The 20034-nt window shown below is 41.1% G+C and overlaps 1 protein-coding gene across 1 annotated transcript in view; it reads left to right on the forward strand.

Moving 5' to 3' along the window:
- CELSR1 (cadherin EGF LAG seven-pass G-type receptor 1) overlaps positions 1 to 20034 on the forward strand; it is a 267623-nt gene that overhangs the window by 188747 nt on the left and 58842 nt on the right. Inside the window, exons 6-8 of the mRNA XM_077807853.1 lie at positions 12488 to 12645; positions 13896 to 14059; positions 15920 to 16045. Of these exons, the coding sequence (XP_077663979.1) occupies positions 12488 to 12645; positions 13896 to 14059; positions 15920 to 16045 (448 nt within the window). The remainder of the gene's footprint in view (positions 1 to 12487; positions 12646 to 13895; positions 14060 to 15919; positions 16046 to 20034) is intronic.

Below are 20034 nucleotides of genomic sequence, written 5' to 3' on the forward strand. Positions count from 1 at the left end.
TGATCGTTTTGTCAGGGCGTGGAACGGGATTTGTCTCACCCTCACCCCCACTGAATAGGGCTTGGGGCCCACTCTCAAACTTAGGCCATCCAGGCAGAACCCCTATGCCTCCGTTCTAGCTCTGGGCACTAGCAGTTTCTCTCATCCAACCAATAGAGGGTCCCAGAGAAGACCCTTAGGCATAGCAAGATCCAATAGTGGGAAACTAAAGTTAGACAAATTCAGATTTGCATAAGAAGCGGTGAGGATAATTAACTCCTGGAACCACTCCCCAAGGGCCATGGTGGAGTCTCCATCACTTGAAGTCTTTAAGTCAGGACTGGATGTCTGTCTTGCAGATACTTGCTTGTTCAGCCAGAAGTTATGGACTCGGTGCAGGAGTCACTGGTGATGTTCTATGACCTGTGCTATGTCAGAGGTCAGACTAGATGATCATTATAGGCACCTCTGGCCTTAAAATCTATGAGGGAGGGAGGAAGAGGGAAAAAGATAACAGCTCCAGGCCATGGTGTCTCTTTCAGACAATCGCTGAAGGCTGGTTGAGGGATGTGCTGCTTCTCTCTTCCCCCCCCGCAACCAGCTGCAGTCCTCAGCTCCAGCGAGTGCCCTCTGTAGAGTCCAGAGGAGGTTGTGGTGTGGTGCTGTAGAGGCAGCTGTTCTCCACTTCTCTGTGGGATGGGAGATGGGGAAGATCCATATGTGAAGTGTCCCCTCTGTATATGGAAGACAGTCTATTTCACTGAGTTTTTCCTCAGGCAGACCCCAGTCAGTAGACATTTCTTTTGGTAAGGGCTGAGTGAAAACTGAATAAAACCTAAGAAAGGAAGTCAGGTTTTGACTCTAAACTAATGATACATGATGTTTCATTGTTGTGATGGGGACTAAAGAGTAGCGTGTCTAGCTTTGTATATCAGGAAACAAAGGGGTAAAGCAGCAAAAGTCATTCCAGGGACACAGAGCTGTGAAGTGTATTCTGCACTAGAGACCTAAATTGCTCAGATACTGTGTATACAAGATCAAATATAATTCATGATGTCTTTAAAGAACCAATTATACTGTTAGGGAAGAAATGGGCCATACAAACTCATAACATTTTAATGTCTTTCTCCTCTGTAAAAGCTTTTTGATGAATTATTGTCTGTGGAATTCACTAGCTTGCCAGCATCTCAAGGGATTTGTTTCTTCTGTTCTTTATGCACAAATTAAAACAAATCCAGGAACAATCATCACAGTGCATTTAAAGTTTTCATTTAACAAGTCTGCATCTTGCATGCTGGGCCAAGTCCCGAAGTCTTTATTCAGTCCTAAGGAGACAAAACTGCCATTGGAATTCTGGGAGTTTTGCTTAGGAAAGGACAGGGATCCTGATCCCAAGAGGTGTTGAGCACCCACCACTCTCCCTGAAGTCAATGGGCCAGAGTCTGAATTCCTCACTCGGGGGCCCACGCTCCCCTCCACAGCATGGAAACTACAGACTTAGCCTCACACTGTTCCATCCCTCTAAACCTGCAGAAGCCCCTTCATGCGGTATGGACTCTGTGATTTGGAGGGGGCTAAGAGGTGGTGGAATCTCATCCTTCATATTTGCTTTCTCCCCCTCAAGCCCACTGGGGAAGCTGGCACAAGAGAGTACAGCCTGAGGCTATATTAACTTGGGCAGCTTAACCTCTCTGCACTTCAGAATCCCCCAGGGAGGTTTAATGGGGCATCGTGGAAGCCCTTGAAAGCATGGTTCCTGCAGTGATGAGTCTTTGCCCCTCTGTTCACAGAGGTAGAGAAGATGACAGGGCCCTAAATGAGAATTGCAGGATTTCCCAGTGGTAGTTTGCCTTAGTGAGGCTTTTGGATTGCACCCTATGTGCTCACTCTAGCTCTCTGATACAAGACATTTAACTATGATTTTAATGACACAGTTCCACATGACATTGTCATAAGAAAACTAGGGAAATGTGGTCAAGAGGAACTTACTATAAGGTGGGTGCAAAAGTGGTTGAAAGACCATACTCAAAGAGTAGTTAGTAATGTCAGACTGGGAGGGTGTATCTAGTGGGGCACTGCAGTCTGGGTGTGTACTAGTCAATATTTGCATTAGAGATTTGGATAATGGTGAGGAGGGTATGCTTATAAAATTTGCAGATGACACCAAGCTGAGAGCAGTTGTAAGCACTTTAGAGGACAGGATTAGAATTCTGAACAACCTTGACTAATTGTAGAATTGGACTGAAATCAACAAGATGAAATTCAGTAAAGACAAGGGCAAAGTACTTCACTTAGGAAGGAAAAATAAAATGCACAGCTACAAAATGGGGACAAATTGGCTAGGTTGTAGTACTGCTGAAAAGGATTTGAGGGTTATAATGGATTACAACTTGAACAAGAGTCAGCAATCTGATGCAGTTGGAAAAAGGGCTAGTATCATTGTGAGGTGTATTAACACAAGTGTCGTATGTAAGACATGGGAAGTAATTCTACCACCGTACTCGGCACTGGTGAGGACTCAGCTGGAGTGCTGTGTATAGTTCTGGGCGCCACACTTTAACAAAGATGTGGACAAACTGGAGAGAGATTAGAGAAGAGCAATAAAAGTGATAAAAGGTTTTGAAAATCTGATCTGTAAGGAACAGTTAAACTGGGCGTTTAGTCTTGTGAAAAGTCTTGAGAAAAGAAGACTGAGCGGGGACCTGTTAGCAGTCTTCAAATATGTTAAGAATAGTTATAAAGAGGATGGTGATCAACTGTTTTCCATGCCTACTGAAGGTAGAGCAAGAAGCAATGGGCTTAATTTGCATCAAGGGCAATATAGGCTGAATATTAGGAAAAACTTTCCAACTACAATGGTAGTTAAGCTCTGGAATAGGCTTCCGGGGGGGGGTTGTGAAATCCCCTCATTGGAGGCTTTTAAAAAGAGCCTGGACGAACACCTGTCAGGCAGTGTTTTCTCTTAATTTTTTGAGTCCATATGCAGAATGAATTTTGTTATGTGCACCTATATGGAGGTGATGTGTGGCAGGGGTGGGGCCAAGGGGTTTGGAGTGTGGGAGGGGGCTCAGGGCTGGATTAGAAGGCTGGGGTGCGGGGGGGGGTGAGGGCTCTGGCTCGGGGTACGGGCTTTGGGGTGGGGCCCAGGATGAAGGGTTCAGGGTGTGGAAGGGGGCTCAGGGCTGGGACAGAGGGTTCAGGGGGGTAAGGGCTGGGGGTGCATGCTCTGGGATGGGGCCGGGGATGAGGAGTTTGGAGTGCAGGCTGCCCCAGGGCTGGGGCGGGGAGAGAGGACTCCCCCCAGCCCTCTCTCACCACTGCAGCTCAGGGCCAGGGGAGGGGCACCTCTCCCTGGCCGTGGCAGCTCTGGCTGGGGTGGGCCGGGGGAGGGGCACCTCTCCCTGCCTGTGCGGCCCTTGATAGCCTGCTGCGTAGCCACAAGACCGTGCAGCCTAGAGGGAACTTAGCTGTCTGGGATGATCTACATTTATTTGGTCCTGCCTCAGTGCAGGGGGCTTGACGTAATGACTTCTCAAGGACCTTTCAAGCCCTTCTATGTACTTTGGAAAGTCAGCTGTGGGTAGGCAGACCTAAGGTATATGGCAATGTGCACCAAATATGGATGGGAAGGATTAAGGCCTTATTCTGTATCTACTATAGTAGATGATTTTCTGACATTATGAGGTTTTTTTCCACATTAATGCAGGCTAAACATTTCCTCTTATAAACATCACAAAACAGGGCTTGAAGCAATTGAAAATTCCAGTCCTTCCAGACTACATTACAACATTTTAACCAACTATTGTACATGTAATAATAACAATATTAAATGTCCTTTTATCTATACCTTTGCTATTCTTTTGTTTCAAAGCAGGCATGACCTTACTGCAGCAGGACTCCCTTCTGTTGTTGTAAGAGCAGATCTTTTTCATAATCTACTCTAATGAGAAAAAAAACATTTTAACACTGTGCACTGTTTCCAGCAGAGTCATTTAAATGGCAGCTCAGGAATTCAGTGTAATACTTTGAAGTGTGCTCTTATCTGTATTTAATCACACACAAACCTACAGTAACTCACTGATTTACAGAGAAGTTTTTAAAGAATTTCACATCTATGGCAGTGAGGGGAAACAGCACTTTGGAGGAACTGTCTGCACCTGGCCACACAGGAATCCTCATGTACTTTATTGGGTCCCTTCCAAAGGCCACTAACCTGACACAATCACACAAAGTACTTTTATTGAACTGAGAGAGGATGAAGGCCAGGCTGTGTTACCTTTACTCATGCTGAATGATACTTTTCTTAGCAAGTTGTTCTATGGAAGAAAATGGGACTAATCCTAAGTGAGATACTATTCAGTGTGAATAAGAGTGGCACAATTTGGTATTTCTAGGTATTTGTAGGACTTTGATCACAGTAATGGTTGGGCTCCAAACACACAATTCAACATGATTAATCAAAACAGAACACTTACATACCATAATGCTTGTGTGTGGAGGGTGTTTAGGGCTGAAGTTTGGGTGAGGAAGGGATTGCTGGACTAAGAGGGGAGTGTGTAAATGACAGGGAGAATGTGGAGAGGGGAACAAGAAGAAGGGTGCGAAGCATAGGAGGCTGAAACAGAGAGGGCAGGCAGCTGGAAAGTTGCAGTGGTAAGAAAGGGGTGGGGTAAAGGAATCAACAACCAGTGACAATGCAGAATTGAGAAAAACATGGTAGAAGCTGAATGAGACAGACCAGTCCTATGGTGAAGACTGCATGGATTGTGGCACCTGGGCCCTTGTCTGAGGGGAATGGACATAGTCTCCGAGTGGTGAAAAAGGTGCATCTTGCTGCTGCCTCTGTATCAAGTAGCAGAGAGGAATCCAGTGATACCAAAGAAGGGTGTGGTCAAGGTTTTGCTCTTTCACTCCCCCTACCAACATCACGGCTGTCTGCCCTGGGACAAGCTTCATCCAAGCACTGGCCTCTTGCAGGAGGTATGTCATATCTGTGAGTGTGTTGGTCATTTATGCTGGATAAGAAATGTACAGTTGAGTGCCATCAACGTATGCATGGCATTACACAATTTCTTCCAAAGGCATCACGTATATTGAAAAGGAGAGGGGACGGAACTAGTCCTGTGGGACTCCACATGTGAGAGCTTGTGAGGATGAGAAGCTGCTGCCTATTATCATTCTTGAGTGTGGTAGAAAGGATTGATGAAAATCAGTTGAGTGCTACACCATTCACACCAGCTAAATCTTGTAGGAAGATGAGCAGTGTCTCATAATTGACTATGTCAAAAGCCACCAGCAGGTCAAGCTGTATGAACTTCAAAGTTTGGCCTCTGTACATAGCTGTAAGTAGGTCACCATTCCGTGCTACTAAAGCCATCTCAGTGTCATGACCCAGCCTGGATCCTGATTGTGAGGAGTCCCAGGATGTCAATATCACTTTGTCTAGGAAAGGGAATGGTATGGTGATATGCAGTGTTTGATCCATTTACTGGAAAGTGGTTTTTTTGCTGTCACAAATTCTTGTGGGTGTGTATAGATTCAAGTCAAGAGCAAGTACATACCAAAAAAATTGACTTTACACTGTTCAGTGAGTAATGAAGGAATAATGCACATCAAAGGAATGAAAAGTTTGTGTAATAATTTGTCATACTTACCTTTGATGACTATCAGAATGTATCAGAGTGGAAATATGTGACTGATTCTCCATTCTTTATACTGGCTTGTTTTAAAGGTGCTGTTCATTTTTTTTCTCTAGAAATCAGCAAAGGACAATTTTACAAAGCAGAACTTACCTTTAGTGTGTTTGTTCTAATCTGGCCCAATTTCCAGTTGCCTGACTGACTGTTTTGGTCAGTGCAATCTATAAGTCTGTGTAGCAGCATTAAAGTTGTCTGGTATTTACCAATTTATATCCCTCTAGGTTGTAAATGTCACACTTTTTTTGGTTCCTGCTGCCTTATTTGTTGTTTCCAGTTTGTTTATTTTTTGGAGGGGGTTGATTCCCATTTCTGTGCCCAGCTAGACGGTGTTTGTAGCTGTCAGTTAATGAGCTTTTTGACCACTGAAGCAGTGAAGTATTGCCTGGGAATCTGAAGCCTTTTTTCCCCCTTTCCCGGGTTAGATAGTTGGGCTGAGGCCAACAGGTTAATGAAAGGGTTCTCTGAGCATGGCTAGTTGCCTAATGAGACTGAGCATGTTTGAACCAAAACTGCACTGCAGATTTCCAGCATCTGCAGTAGACTTTGGAAGATGCTCCATTTTCTGCTAATTATTACTGGAGCTGGAAAAATCGTGAAATAAGTTGGTTTGAAAGTATATGAATATGCTACATTTTATCCTATAATACCACTAATAATTTTTTGAGCTAAACACACAAAAGTTTAGAAAAATATTAATTTAAAAAAGAACAACTAGGAAACAGATTCTTTTTAACCTTTAACCTCTGAAAATCCTCAATAAATCATTAGCTACTCATTAACAAAAACAATGTGTGACTTATTGACCAGGAAACAAAAACTTGGAAGCTTTCATAGAGAAAGAGTACCGTTGATTTTGGAATGGCTTTTCTTTTTAAAAATAAGTTATGATGACGGCAAACAAATTAGACTGTGTATTAAGTCTTGACACTGAAAAGGACATTAGTCTAATAGCTTAATTTTTAAAAATAGATGCTTTTTGTGCAATGAGCTAAACAAAGAATATGTTTGTAATATGCACCTTCATATCTGTCCCCTGAGAAGAATGGATTGCCTTATGCCAAGCTTAACTAGGTTTGTTGTGTCTCCCTTTCAAGGGTACTCATTTATATTTTTCACACTGTTGTCCTTGTCTACAGTTTGCTGCAAAGCTGTTTCCTCTGTTGTCAGTTGCTTCAAAGGGAGCAAAGAGGCCAGAGCAGACTGAAATATTTATAATAGCAATGTTTATTGTATAAATGAGCCTGTGTTGAGTTCCTGAAACATCCATAAAAGTGGAGCAATTTTATGAGGTTGAATGAAAATATTTTTTACTCTCTGGATGTTTCTGAAAAATAAAGTGGACACTTCCACTCAAAAATGTGCACTTGTGAATTTTGAGAAAGCTGCCACTGATGAAGGAGTTGAAGGTGATGTCACCATAAAATCCATGTAGTCTAGAGGATTAAGCACAGAGCAGGAAATCCAGAGTTGTGTTCCCACCTCTGCCACTAACTGACCAAAGAAACAGTTTTTACTTTGCAAATATTATCATTAAGTACAAAATATTAAGTGTCGTGGATCTGATTTATTTACAAATAAATCCACAGAGGTTTGGGCTATTTTGTTAAACTGGCCACTGAATTTAGTTTGTGACATTTGAGAAATATGATTAATGCAGTACAAAAAATATAGCCATTAAGTGTTTAAGACAGAGCCTGCATTATCCCTTAATCTCTTCTCTACAGTATTTACCATGAGACCATCTGTACGTTTAACGGATAACTGAATGGAGCATGAATGATTTAAATATTTGCTTTCAGTGGATGGAACTTCTAAATCATACTGAAGTACATCAATTTAGCATTGTCTCTGACTTTTAAAGTGATATACTAACGGAAAGGATATCAAATTTGCAGACTATAAAACGGACACATTCTGATGACCCCATCACTGTAAAACAGAAATTTCACAGATTAAGATTCTTAGCATTTTAATGTGTGAATATATATCTGTGAGAGTATATATATGTTTGTTTATGTTGAAGAATCAGGAAAAAAGCCAAACAGATTGCCACTCCTCAGCTGGATCTTACTAGAATCTGACCTGACATCTTGAATAAGATACATGTGGAGGTGTCACTTGAGTCTGCTATATACCTTAGAAATAGAAAATCTGCACCCAAAAGGATATCATCTTTACTTTTGGGCTCTGAGAAGATGGTTCCTCCAGATCACATTTGATGTCATGCACTTTGTCTGAGACATCTCACAGATGCCTTTTATCATGGTCTGAAGGAGAGAGGTGGTCTGATTAAACCGGCCTGGAAGTCTGGAACTTCTTCATTATAATCGTGAGGCTAACCATGATTCCCTCTGTGTCATGGGGAATGTCATGGGTTAAACCCTAAACCTCAGATTGCCCCCCCTTAAAATGGTATCAAAACTCTAACCTCCCTCACTGGAGTGTTGAGGCATAGTTAATGTTTTCAAAGCTCTGTGGAGATTGTGTGTGCTAATTGCCCTCATCTGAGGGAGGTAAATATTATTATTGCTATTTTACAGATGGTGGAAAGTCAAATACATGGAGGCTAAGTGATATGTCCAGGCTACAGAATGGGTCAGTGTCCAAAGTGGGATTAGAAATGGGGGGTTCCTGGCTCCCAAAAGCCTATGCTTGATTGATTAGCCAGAGCTGTTTCTTACCCTTATCTAAGTAAGACAAGAATCTGTAAGGTTTTTCATTGGCAACATAGCAAGCAAAACTAAGAATTGGTGCAGCGTACTTGAGCGGAGGACATGATAATGATGAGAATACTCTGCAAGGTGCAGCTTGTTTCTGTGAGACCAGGAAGAATCAACTTCATTTCTAATTTGCATATGTGAAACTGAGACCTCTGTGTAAATTATTTTTTAGTTATTTATTTATTGAGCTGTTGGTACCTCTGCATACTTCTCACTTTTAGAGCATGTGGTCTTTGAAGTTTGAACCCCAAGCTATTGCCACACAAACACTTTGTGGAAAGGCAGCCCTTAGGGTTAGACAATGAGAGGTAAATTTTCATCTCTGTGAGCAGGGACTTAGTTACATGACTTCCATTAACATTAATGGAGTCATGCTGGTAAATTCCTGTGCACCGCACTGAACATTTATTCATGAATGCAGAATTACTGTACAGCAAAGCTAATGAAACTTGGCTTTTAGGTAGCATGGTGTTTCAAGAAGAGATTTTCAAAGGCACAAAGGGCAGCTAGGTGCCCAGTTCCCATTAAAAGTCATGGGAACAGGGCACCTAACTCCCACTTGTGTCCTTGAAAATCTCCCTCTCAGAAAATAACAGTGTGGATGTTGTAATTTTGTACTGAACCTCTCTTCTGTAAGGGCCCAGTCCTTCTCCTGTTGAAGTCAATGGCAAAACTCTCATTTGTCTTCCATATGAGCAAGGATCAGACCCTAAATAGGAAAGCTTTGTCTGCTATCATTTAGTCTCACCAGTTTACTTTTCTTTGAACTGTTGTTCCTGATACATTGTTATTTTGAACCCTTCTGTATAAGGAGCAGTTACTTGATTAATTTTAATATTTACTTACATCATTTTAGACGTTTGTCTTTTTGTTGTAAAGTATGCCCCATGCCAGGTACTGGAAAGGTGGATATTGTAACCATCTGAAAAGAAAAAAAAAGACTCTCCATATCCCACTAAATCACCAACAAACTTGATCCCTCCCTTTCAGGGAGTCTTGGAGAACAAGCAAGGGGGGAGGGATAGCTCAGTGGTTTGAGCATTGGCCTGCTAAACCCAGGGTTGTGAGTTCAATCCTTGAGGAGGCCATTTGGGATCTGGGCCAAAAACTGGGGATTGGTCCTGCTTTGAGCAGGGGGTTGGACTAGATGACCTCCTGAGGTCCCTTCCAACCCTGGTATTCTATGATTATAAGCAGGCCTTGCAACATGATGAGAAAGTCAGAAGATTCAGGATTTTTTGAACTGAGGCGAGGAGCAAGTTCTGTAGTTGGGGACCCCTCGGTGACAAACAGGCTGCCATGTTCTGTATCAGTTTAAGCTTCCAAGCTTTTACGGTCTTAAGGTATAGCCCTAAGAACTGTAGAGTATACTCAAAGAATCTAATCTTGAGGTGTCAAAGGTCAGGATCACTGAGACAAAGCATCAACTAAAAGAAAAAGTTGCAACTCCTAGTCAAATATAAGGGACAAAAAGCTGCCTTGGTTACTGCAGCTACTTGACATCCAGAAGCAGTTTTGGATTCACTAGGAAATCCAGGTTGCAAGCCTGATTAACTGTGGGCAAACTCCTCCTGTGGAGGGAGAAGCGCCCTCTCTGCCAATTCCTCTGATGCTTCCAAGTTAACAAACAGACTTGTTTAATTAAAACATCTTGAACTTAAGTGTTAAGTTTTTCTTCAAAATGTATAACATTAGTACCAAAAATGTAAATTACAACTTTGGAGCAGAAGGTTTTGCTATTAACTGGAATATTTTATTTATTAATTCCATAATTTTGACCAGCTTGTTACTAACATTTTCAGCATCGTATCTATGTATGCTCCCAATCTTTTCCAAATTAGACTGCTTTGTAGCCCATAGAATCTGGGAAATACAAAATATTCCTTAATATCACTTAATAGAGGTCAAAACCTTTACATGAATAGCTGCCAAACTATGTGATCATGTTATCTGTTCATAGAGGAAATGGAAAATACTTTCCAACTGGAATTGTTTGAGACCAGGAAACTTCGTTTTAAACTGTTTTTATGCACCAGTATAGTTAGCTTTATAAATGAAGCTGTTATTCTTTGCAGATGATTAAACTGACTGTTAACTATTTCAGTAAGTTTGTTCATGCAAAATCTGAAACAGACAGAACTGATCTTTTATCCCCTTGCTACTTCCTAGGTTGCAGTACAGACAAATTCAATACCAAAGAAACGTGCCATGTAAATGACTATATAAGTTCTGAAGGGAGTGCACTGCACGCTAAAGCAAACTTGCCCATGCATCATGATTTTCTTCAACAGTTGCTACTATTGATGATCAAAGGATCATAAGACTATCACTCTGATTTCAATGATGTAATAGGTTTGGTGTTAAATCCTGAGTAGCCCCATTGACCTCAGTAGGACATGAATAAAGTGAGCAAGATCTGGCTCATGCAATGCTGTATATTACAAACAGTGTTCTCCTAGAAGCTGTGAAGTTAGAAAAGCAGGACTAAGTTGCTTTCTACAGGTGTGCAATATGAAAAATGACTCTTATCAATTGCTGTTATTTTGTTTAGACTCATACTATTATTGTTTGCAATGTTTTCGTAGCCTTGTTGGTTCCAGGATAATTAGAGAGACAAGGTGGATGAGGGGATATCTTTTATTGGCCTACCTTCTGTTGGTGAAAGAGACAAGCTTTTGAGCATACATAGAGCTCTTTCTCACGGTGAGCTTGAAAAGCATGTATCTTTTAACAACAGAAGCTGGGCCGATAAAAGATATTACCTCCCCCACCTTGTCACACTGTTACTGTGTCTCTTACAAAGATGTTATTCCTCAGTCTGAGGGATCTGTATCTCAGTTTCCGGGTGACTGTTTAGTTCTCCTCTTAGTTACGCAGGTGTCAGACTGAAATAACTCTTTTGAAGTTAATGGAGCTATAAAAAGACAAAGGATATTCTTGTGGTTAAGACTTTGGGTGGAGATTTGTGTTCAGTTTCTGGTGGTGCTGTAGACTTTTGTGACCATCAATCATTTTTTTTCTCTGCCTCATTTCTTTGTTTGTAAAATGCCACACCCCTGCTCATAAGGGTGTTGTGTGAGTGTAAATTCATTAATGCTAGTGAGGAGCTCAGTGCTATAGTGTGAGTATCCAGATAGACAGTAGAAGAACATAACTGGCCTTAAAATTTGTTGCCAGCCCTGCAAAACATTTGTGATCATGTCTCTCACCACCCACAAAAATATTTGAAAATGTTGGCCTATGTGATTGAAGGAAGGCCATTGAAGTACTGAATGTCAGAGCTGAGAGCGGTCCCTTGCTCTCTGTCCATTGTTCAGTCCTGTGGAACTGCTACTCCTTGTGGCCCGAGGTCGTTCTGTCTGCTCAGCAGAGGAGCTGGCTCAGGTACCAGAAGGGGTCGGTGGGACTCTGAGGCAGCCCTCGTGCCATCAGCAGTAGTTGGGTGACACAGTGGTATACAGTTGTGATCTTGATCTGGAATCTTCCCCAAAATCAAGTAGCCTGTCGCTGTATTTTTTTCTGCACTCTAAAGCCCAGTCCTGGGTTGCTGTGAGGGGGCTGTCAATCTTTTAAATGAAAAATTGGTTTCATGCTTTTAACCCTAGGGAGACATATTGTGTCAGTTTATATTGTCAAGGCTGCTTTTGCAAGGGAAAGAGTGAGAAATACAGTATTTTTAAGTGAGCTCTTCACTTTAGATGAGAGGGGAGAGTTGGTGACAGGAGTGGAATTGTTTGGAAACCGTCCTGTGCTGGTGCAATAGAACCATTCTAAGTGAGCTGGGCCAGATCACTTCATCAATAGCTTTTGGCCAAGCTACATACCTATTTTTCAAATTCCGATCAAGAGTGAAAAATCATCACACAGTTCTTCTGGATGCTTGTTACTATTCTCAGATAAAGTCAGCCGTTTTGTTTCCTATTGCACAATGGAATTGGAAGTGAGATGGCCTTAACTAATGCATGTTTGATTGGACAGCCTACTTTAGTCATCTTAAAAGCAGAATGATGCCGTCTGAGTAGACTGCAGGCATGTTGATTCTGCTGAGTTTGTAGCCTTATTTATAGGTATGTTGTTTATTTTTTGAAGCCCCACATTGGACGATTAGGAATTCCTCATGGACCTTCAGGAGAGAAGGTGGCGGTAGTAACAGTGGATGACTGTGACACTGCAGTGGCTGTGCGCTTCGGAAGTCTCATTGGGAACTACACATGTGCTGCCCAAGGAACTCAAAGTGGCTCAAAAAAGTAAGGGCTTTTTACAGATATTTATTATTCATTCTCCTATTTAAAAGGAATTGAGCAATAACAACAACACATGGCAGTGAGAAGAAAAGCACACATAGCAAAGAGTTTATAAGAAAACAAACTGACTAACTTTAAACTGGCAGATGAAATTCAGAGCACAGAAGTGAGAGGCATTGTATATCAGAAGGAGCAATTTGAACGGCTCATACACATTGTTGAGTCCAAAATAACTATAAAGACACACAAAATATTGTTTGTGATCATTGTTGAAAGCTCAGTGGAAACATCGGTTCATTGCACAGCAACAGTCAGAAAAGCAAATAAAATGGGAGGCTGCCTTAAGAAAAAGAGAGTAATACTGAAAAGATTTTGACATCATCATTCAAATTAATGGTACATCATCCCATTGCAGAAAGGCTAGAGGAAAAACAGAAAAGATCCAGAGAAGGGCAATGAAAATCACTAGATACATGGAAAGCCTTCTGTCTGAGGAAAGATTGAAAAGATTAGTATTATTTAGTTTAGAGAGACGATGAATAACTTGTGAGACATGATAGAAATATGTAAAATAATGAATTCTATTGAAAAGGCCAGTCAGGTGATCATATTTACCCTTTTCTGAAATACAAGAACAAGAGGACACTCACTGAAGTTAAAAGTCTTGTTAACATTTAAAACTGATTAAATGATATACTTTTTGTAGGTGATATAACTATCCAGTGGAACCTACTGCCACAAGATGTTAACACAAGGAGCCAAGGAGGATTCAAAAAGGGACTAGCAATTTATGAATAACAAAATTATTATACATAGTTTTACAGCAGCCAGAATAAAAGTGTATATAACATACCAACCTTCCTGCTTTAGGCTATAAATCAACATCTCACTACTTGGGATTAAAAAGAAATTTCCATGGATGCATGTTGTTTCATAATTTTCCATTTACGCCTTCTAACATAGTTAGTTCTGGTCACTGTCAGAGACCAATGTTTGATTCTATTGGTGTGGTTGTTACGGCAACTCCCACAGTCCTAAATTACAAATTTGCAGCTAATTTTATTATGATTCTTTTTGATTATTGAGATCGGTGCTTACAGTCTTTTGAAGCTAAATCCTGCAAATAATGAGCTAACAGAAAACAGTTAAATATCTCAGATTTCTTTAGTCAGATTAGCTGTGAATAAACTGTAAAGTAAAGGAGGCCAAACAAATGACATGAAAATAATCCAGCTAATTTCTTATTTCTTTAGATCTTTGGACCTGACTGGACCTCTCCTGCTTGGGGGTGTCCCAAACTTGCCTGAAGACTTTCCTGTGCACAACAGAGAGTTTATTGGCTGTATGAGGAACCTCTCCATTGACAACAAGCCAATCGACATGGCTAGTTTCATAGCCAATAATGGCACTCTTGCAGGTATAAACTGCCAGATCTTCAAAAGGCCACAAGAAAAAGCTTTCTGTCACGCTGAGAGTTCTTGTGTACACCAAGAACCAGATTTTCAAAGGAGGGTGCATGGGGAATGCATGGAAAGCTGCAAGTGCAACCTTTCCATGTGAAAAATAGCATTTGATTAGCAGGGTGCAAACTGGTATAGGTCAACTAGTTGCCCATGTACACAGCAGTGAGGCACATGCACATTTTTGCTATGACAGTCCTTGAAATTTTTCCCCTCAGGAGAAATCCTGCCCTCCTCCTACATTCCCTACCCCCGCAATGCTGCCATTGGATATGGAAGGCCCAATTCGTCTTGGAACTATTTCAGCTCAGCTGAACAGTGGAGGGGAGGATTTGGAAGTACGAATAAGGAGTCTGCCCAAACCTAGTGCAGAGCAGGTTGGATAGGGTTATGGGGAGAGGGAAACACGCTTTTACTCTTCACTGCCAACCCTTCTGCCATCTCTCTGGGAGAAATATAACAGCCACAGAAGCTGTTGCACCTTTGAAGCTGTAGTAGCCACCATGGAGCAGTCTGGAAAATAAGGGGAAAGTATTCTAGTCTTTCTAGCCTGGCCACTGTATAAATCCCCTGCATGTACCCCATTTATCTGAGTGAGGTGAAATTCATACCAGTGCCGAAGACCCACACGATGTTCTGAGGCTCTGTGCACCACTTAAAGAATGAAATGGCATTTAGGAGGTTCACAAAGCTTCTGTAGGTCCTCTGCACGGAGGAGAATGTCATCCAGGGATTTGCACATAGAATTTAGCCCTAAGTCGTGTTTCATGCACTCTGACGGCAAGGCGGTACTTGAGTGGCACATCTGCCCTGAACTGTAACAGTGGCACCAGAATTTCTTTTAATAACCCTTCATTTTCATGTGTTTGCATCTCAGCTATTAAAGCTCACTCTGCTCTGAAACTAAGTGTAATGAGGTCAAGAAGAGTGGAATATTTTAACCAATTCTGGTTATACTTTAAAACAAATGCAGTAACTCTCCAAACCTGAAATGCAAGCTGCTCAGAAGCTTGTGCATACTTATCATGAGTTTTTAAAAGCTGTGGTTTAAAAATGAAACATGAGCTGCTCTTCTTCTGGCCTGCTGAATACTGCTGTACTGCCTCATAAAGTGACCAGTTTCAGAGTACAGTCTCAGCTGTCTGGCTCCTGTATTGGAAGAGGCAGCAAGTGGGAAGTGGTGCTCAGATATCCACAGGGCAGGGCAGAGCAGAACAAATCACTGTTGTGTAAAAGTAGTTAGTTCCTTCTTCTCACAGCCTGGTGGAGGTCTAGTTCAGTGATGCACTAGGGGAGGCACTCACTTCAGATCCTGTGTATTCTTATCAGGTAATTAATGAGTAATGACCATGAGTTGAGAGTGGAACTTCAGCACTAACTTTGAATTATCTGGCTTTTGCCAGATTGTGTCTTTACCTTAAAATTAGCTGAACACAATTCAGTTTTTCATCTAGGTAAATATGCTCCTGTTTCAGGGGAAGTAGAACAAAGAAAGATTTCAGTTTGGTTGCTTTCTGATTTGGAGGCACATTCCTACATAGTATAACTCCACTGGCTTCAGTAGAGTTACGCCAGAATTAAGCCCTTTGTCTTTATCTGAGCGGTTTCTTGCTTTCTTTTGATCATGTGGCTCTCAAAGTGTTGTAATGCTTAAATGATTTCCTTTCCCTTCAGAATTGAAAAAAGCCCAGAGACGGTCACTCAGAAACTATTGTTACAGTCATTTGAAGTCTGTTTTGGTGTGATGAAAGCACCATTACCAAATACACAGATGTGGAATGGTTTTAGGCTGAATAGCTCCACTTTCTAAATTCCAGGTTGTGCAGCTCAGAAGAACTACTGTGATACTAACTGGTGTCAAAATGGAGGCACATGCGTGAATAAATGGAACACCTACACTTGTGAGTGCCCCCTGCAGTATGGTGGGAAAAACTGTGAGCAAGGTAGGTGCACAAGGCTCCCAGTGTACATGTCCTCAAGTTTACCTGTGTGTTTTGGCATTTAGTTTTTAATAATTAACATCTCATAATGTATATGAAAGTTTGAGATGCTTTAGGGGACAGATAATGGAATATTGCAATAAAGTGTGAAATTCATCCATTATATATTTGAAATAACTGTGTGTGCTCATCTATATATTAAGGATGGTTGCTGACTTTTGGTTCAAAAAGCAGGAAAATATCAATCAGAAATCCTATTGGGATAAACAGTAACAGCTTTTATCTTTTCCTATTATCTGTTTACTAACATTAGTGAATTAGTTCTACAAAGCTTGGCACTATTCGTAATTTGCTTAAAATAAAATCATCTGATCCAAAGCACATTGAAATTAATGGAAAGACTCCCTTTGACTTTAGTGAGCTTTGGATCATGCCCAAAATGAACATGGACTTAATTATTACTTCCTTCAGCGGAAGGCAATCCCTCCTTAATAAGAAAAGGAGTACTTGTGGCACTTTAGAGACTAACAAATTTATTCCTTTTCTTTTTATGGATACAGACTAACATGCCTGCTACTCTGAAACCTCCTTAATAAGAACACTTTATATTTTATTGGGCTGTACTTATGACTGAAAACACTGTGTATAGATATGTAAAACTTGTTAATAAAATATAGGAAAGGAGCAACAGGTGTGCTTTATAAGGGAGTGAAAAATTTGGACCCAGTTCCTTTCCTGGGGAAGTAAGGGAGGTTCCTCATTAGGAAAACCATAGCTGGAGGCTGAGGTTCAGGCACAGCAGCATTGGCGTTACAGCTCCAGACCCACAGTCTAAATGGGAATAGCAGCTAGCCTGCGTTAGTACAGGTTGCTAATTTGTAGTGATGCTCCCATTCTAAGGGGAAAATCCCCTAGATTTAGGTTGCTTTTTAAGAAATAAAAGTTCAGATTCTAGCCTCACCTGCCCTAGTGTAAATCTGGAGTGACTCCATTGAAGTGAATGGAATTATTCCAGATGTACACTGGTGTAATCTGACTCATACTTCTTTGCAGTTTGAGCAGGCGGTTTCCTTATTCTGGTGTTGCCAAAGAAAATTAGGCACACTCTTCCTTTCCGCTAGCAGGAAATAGATGCTAGAGTGATTATTGGATGATGGTTCCTCAAAAAGAAAGACCTCATTTGGGATGTTGCCTGATGACAGGTAGCTTTGTCAACCATTTGCTGGTTTCCATCATGTGTTATATAGCACCTGACTGGTTAATCTCTCCAGTGAGATTAATTGTGCTGAAACTGCAGGGTTGGATGATTGGCTAAAATGGCAGGGCCTAATTCTGATATCATTCATACTGGTGTAAAGGTGGAATAATTCCATTGAAGTCAAGGGGCCTGATTCTCTTCTCTCTTTCTCCTGGTTTTGGGTAGAAAGATCAAGAGTTGTATCAAATTCATATTTCCTTGACCTATTATACCAAGAAAAAAAGTATCAGATCATCAGAGAGCTTTAAACTAGGAATTCAGGGGAGATGGTTGGGAGATGTACAAGTAATCTCCATGCCAGATTTTCTCTTTGAGAGGAAAGAAAATGAAGTAAGAAAGGATACAGCCGTGGATAGGAGAATGGACATAAGGCGGAAGGGCAGTGTACATACCAATCTAATAGGTAATATTGGCAGTAGAATGTCTGTGCCCAATCGGGTAAAGAATGTAAGCAAAGCGAAACAGCAAAAATTAAGATGTTTGTACACTAATGCAAGGAGCCTAGGTAACAAAATGGAGGAACTAGAGCTACTAGTTCAGGAAGTGAAACCAGATATTATAGGGATAACAGAAACGTGGTGGAATAGTAGTCATGACTGGAGTATGGTATTGAAGGGTATGTGCTGTTCAGGAAAGACAGAAATAAAGGCAAAGGTGGTGGAGTAGCATTGTATATCAATGATGAGGTAGACTGTAAAGAAATAAGTGATGGAATGGATAAGACGGAGTCTGTCTGGACAAAAATCACATTGGGGAAGAAAGCTACTAGAGCCTCCCCTGGGATATTGCTTGGGGTGTGCTATAGACCGCCGGGATCCGATTTGGATATGGATAGAGACCTCTTTAATGTTTTTAAAGAAGTAAATACTAATGGGAATTTTGTGATCATGGGAGACTTTAACTTCCCAGATATAGACTGGAGAACAAGTGCTAGTAATAATAATAGGGCTCAGATTTTCCTGGATACGATAGCTGATGGATTCCTTCACCAAGTAGTTGCTGAACCAACAAGAGGTGATGCCATTTTAGATTTGGTTTTGGTGAAAAGTGAAGACCTCATAGAAGAAATGGTTGTAGGGGACAATCTTGGTTCGAGCGATCATGAGCTAATTCAGTTCAAACTAAATGGAAGGATAAACAAAAACAGATCTGTGACTAGGGTTTTTGATTTCAAAAAGGCTAACTTTAAAAAATTAAGGAAATTAGTCTTTAATAAGGCTAATGAGGAGCTTAGGGTTAATGGTAGGACGACAAATGGGAATGAGGATATATGGAGGTAGATATTACCACATCCGAGGTAGAAGCCAAACTCAAACATCTTAATGGGACTAAATCGGGGGGCCCGGATAATCTTCATCCAAGAATATTAAAGGAACTGGCACATGAAATTGCAAGCCCATTAGCAAGAATTTTTAATTAAACTGTAAAGTTAGGGGTTGTACCATATGACTGGAGAATTGCTAACATAGTTCCTATTTTTAAGGAAGGTAAAAAAAGGGCGATCCGGGTAACTACAGGCCTGTTAGTTTGACATCTGTAGTATGCAAGGTCTTAAAAAAAATTTTGAAGGAGAAAGTAGTTAAGGACATTGAGGTCAATGGTAATTGGGACAAAATACAACATGGCTTTACAAAATGTAATTTAGATGGAATGTGAGGATGTGACTTCCTGATTCTTAGCTCATGGCTGCTGTTCTCCTAATATGGCTGCAGACAAAGGCCTCAGACCTTACCATATGGCTACAGGAAAAGGCCTTATCCTTACAATGTCATCCTGTGTGTTTATCCAGTGTCTAGCACAATTGGACACTACCATAACACAAGTAATAATTCATTAGACCAATAGCTAGGAGTCCCCTTGGGGTTAGAGGAAGACAAAGCATAAATGGAAGAAGAAACCTTCATCTAGCAGCTTGGGTGTGTGGAAATCTAAATGGAGCATTAGCAAACCCAACAACAAACCAGTATGTTTACATTTGTCATCTGTAGACAAGGCCCCATGTCCTCCACAGCAAGCTGGAATTAAGTTCTGTAGCAGGGTCCCTTGATCCTGTGGCCCTCTGGTGAGGCAGACAGGACATTTGGTGATAGCTTCATTTAAATTAAAAAACGGAGATATTTTAACAAGTTAATTATGAAAAAGAATAAAGGAAGCATAAAAGTAGCCCAAATGTTGTTTACATTCCCCACATTTTCAGATTGCCAGAGATTATAATATTGACCACACACAGCTGTGTTACAGAAGTCAGGGGGATGCTGGATAGGGGACATCGGAGCTTTTGGAACACAGGGTGGTGTGGGAAGCAGTTTGAGGTTGTTTGCTAAACAATGTTTCTGGATGTTTCTGCAAAAATGATGAGCAGTGAAAATGTAAGCAATGTTGACATTTAAATAATCATGTTTAGGGTACAGTATTCGCTCCTCCATCAGATGAATGGATGAGTCCTCAGAGCTATTGTTTCAGGCTGTCTGCAGGATCAGGTAGACATCGCTGCATCATTTACACTCAGTTCATATTGCCAAGGTTATCTTGCAAACGAGAGCTAGAAACATAAAATTTATTTTAAAAATGAAAGTTTAGATTTTGGAGCACAGTTCTGCAGCAAAGGATAGGCAAAGAGTGGATTCTGTGGCAAATGCCACAGCTGTGGAATACATGAGGTTCTGATTGCAGACCTGTGTTTCTCAGAGTTCAGTTTTTCCCTCCACTGGCTGGGCTCCTGTGGAGTTCTGAC

This window comes from Eretmochelys imbricata, chromosome 1, assembly GCF_965152235.1.
Source record: "Eretmochelys imbricata isolate rEreImb1 chromosome 1, rEreImb1.hap1, whole genome shotgun sequence".
Classification (NCBI taxonomy): Eukaryota; Metazoa; Chordata; order Testudines; family Cheloniidae; genus Eretmochelys; species Eretmochelys imbricata.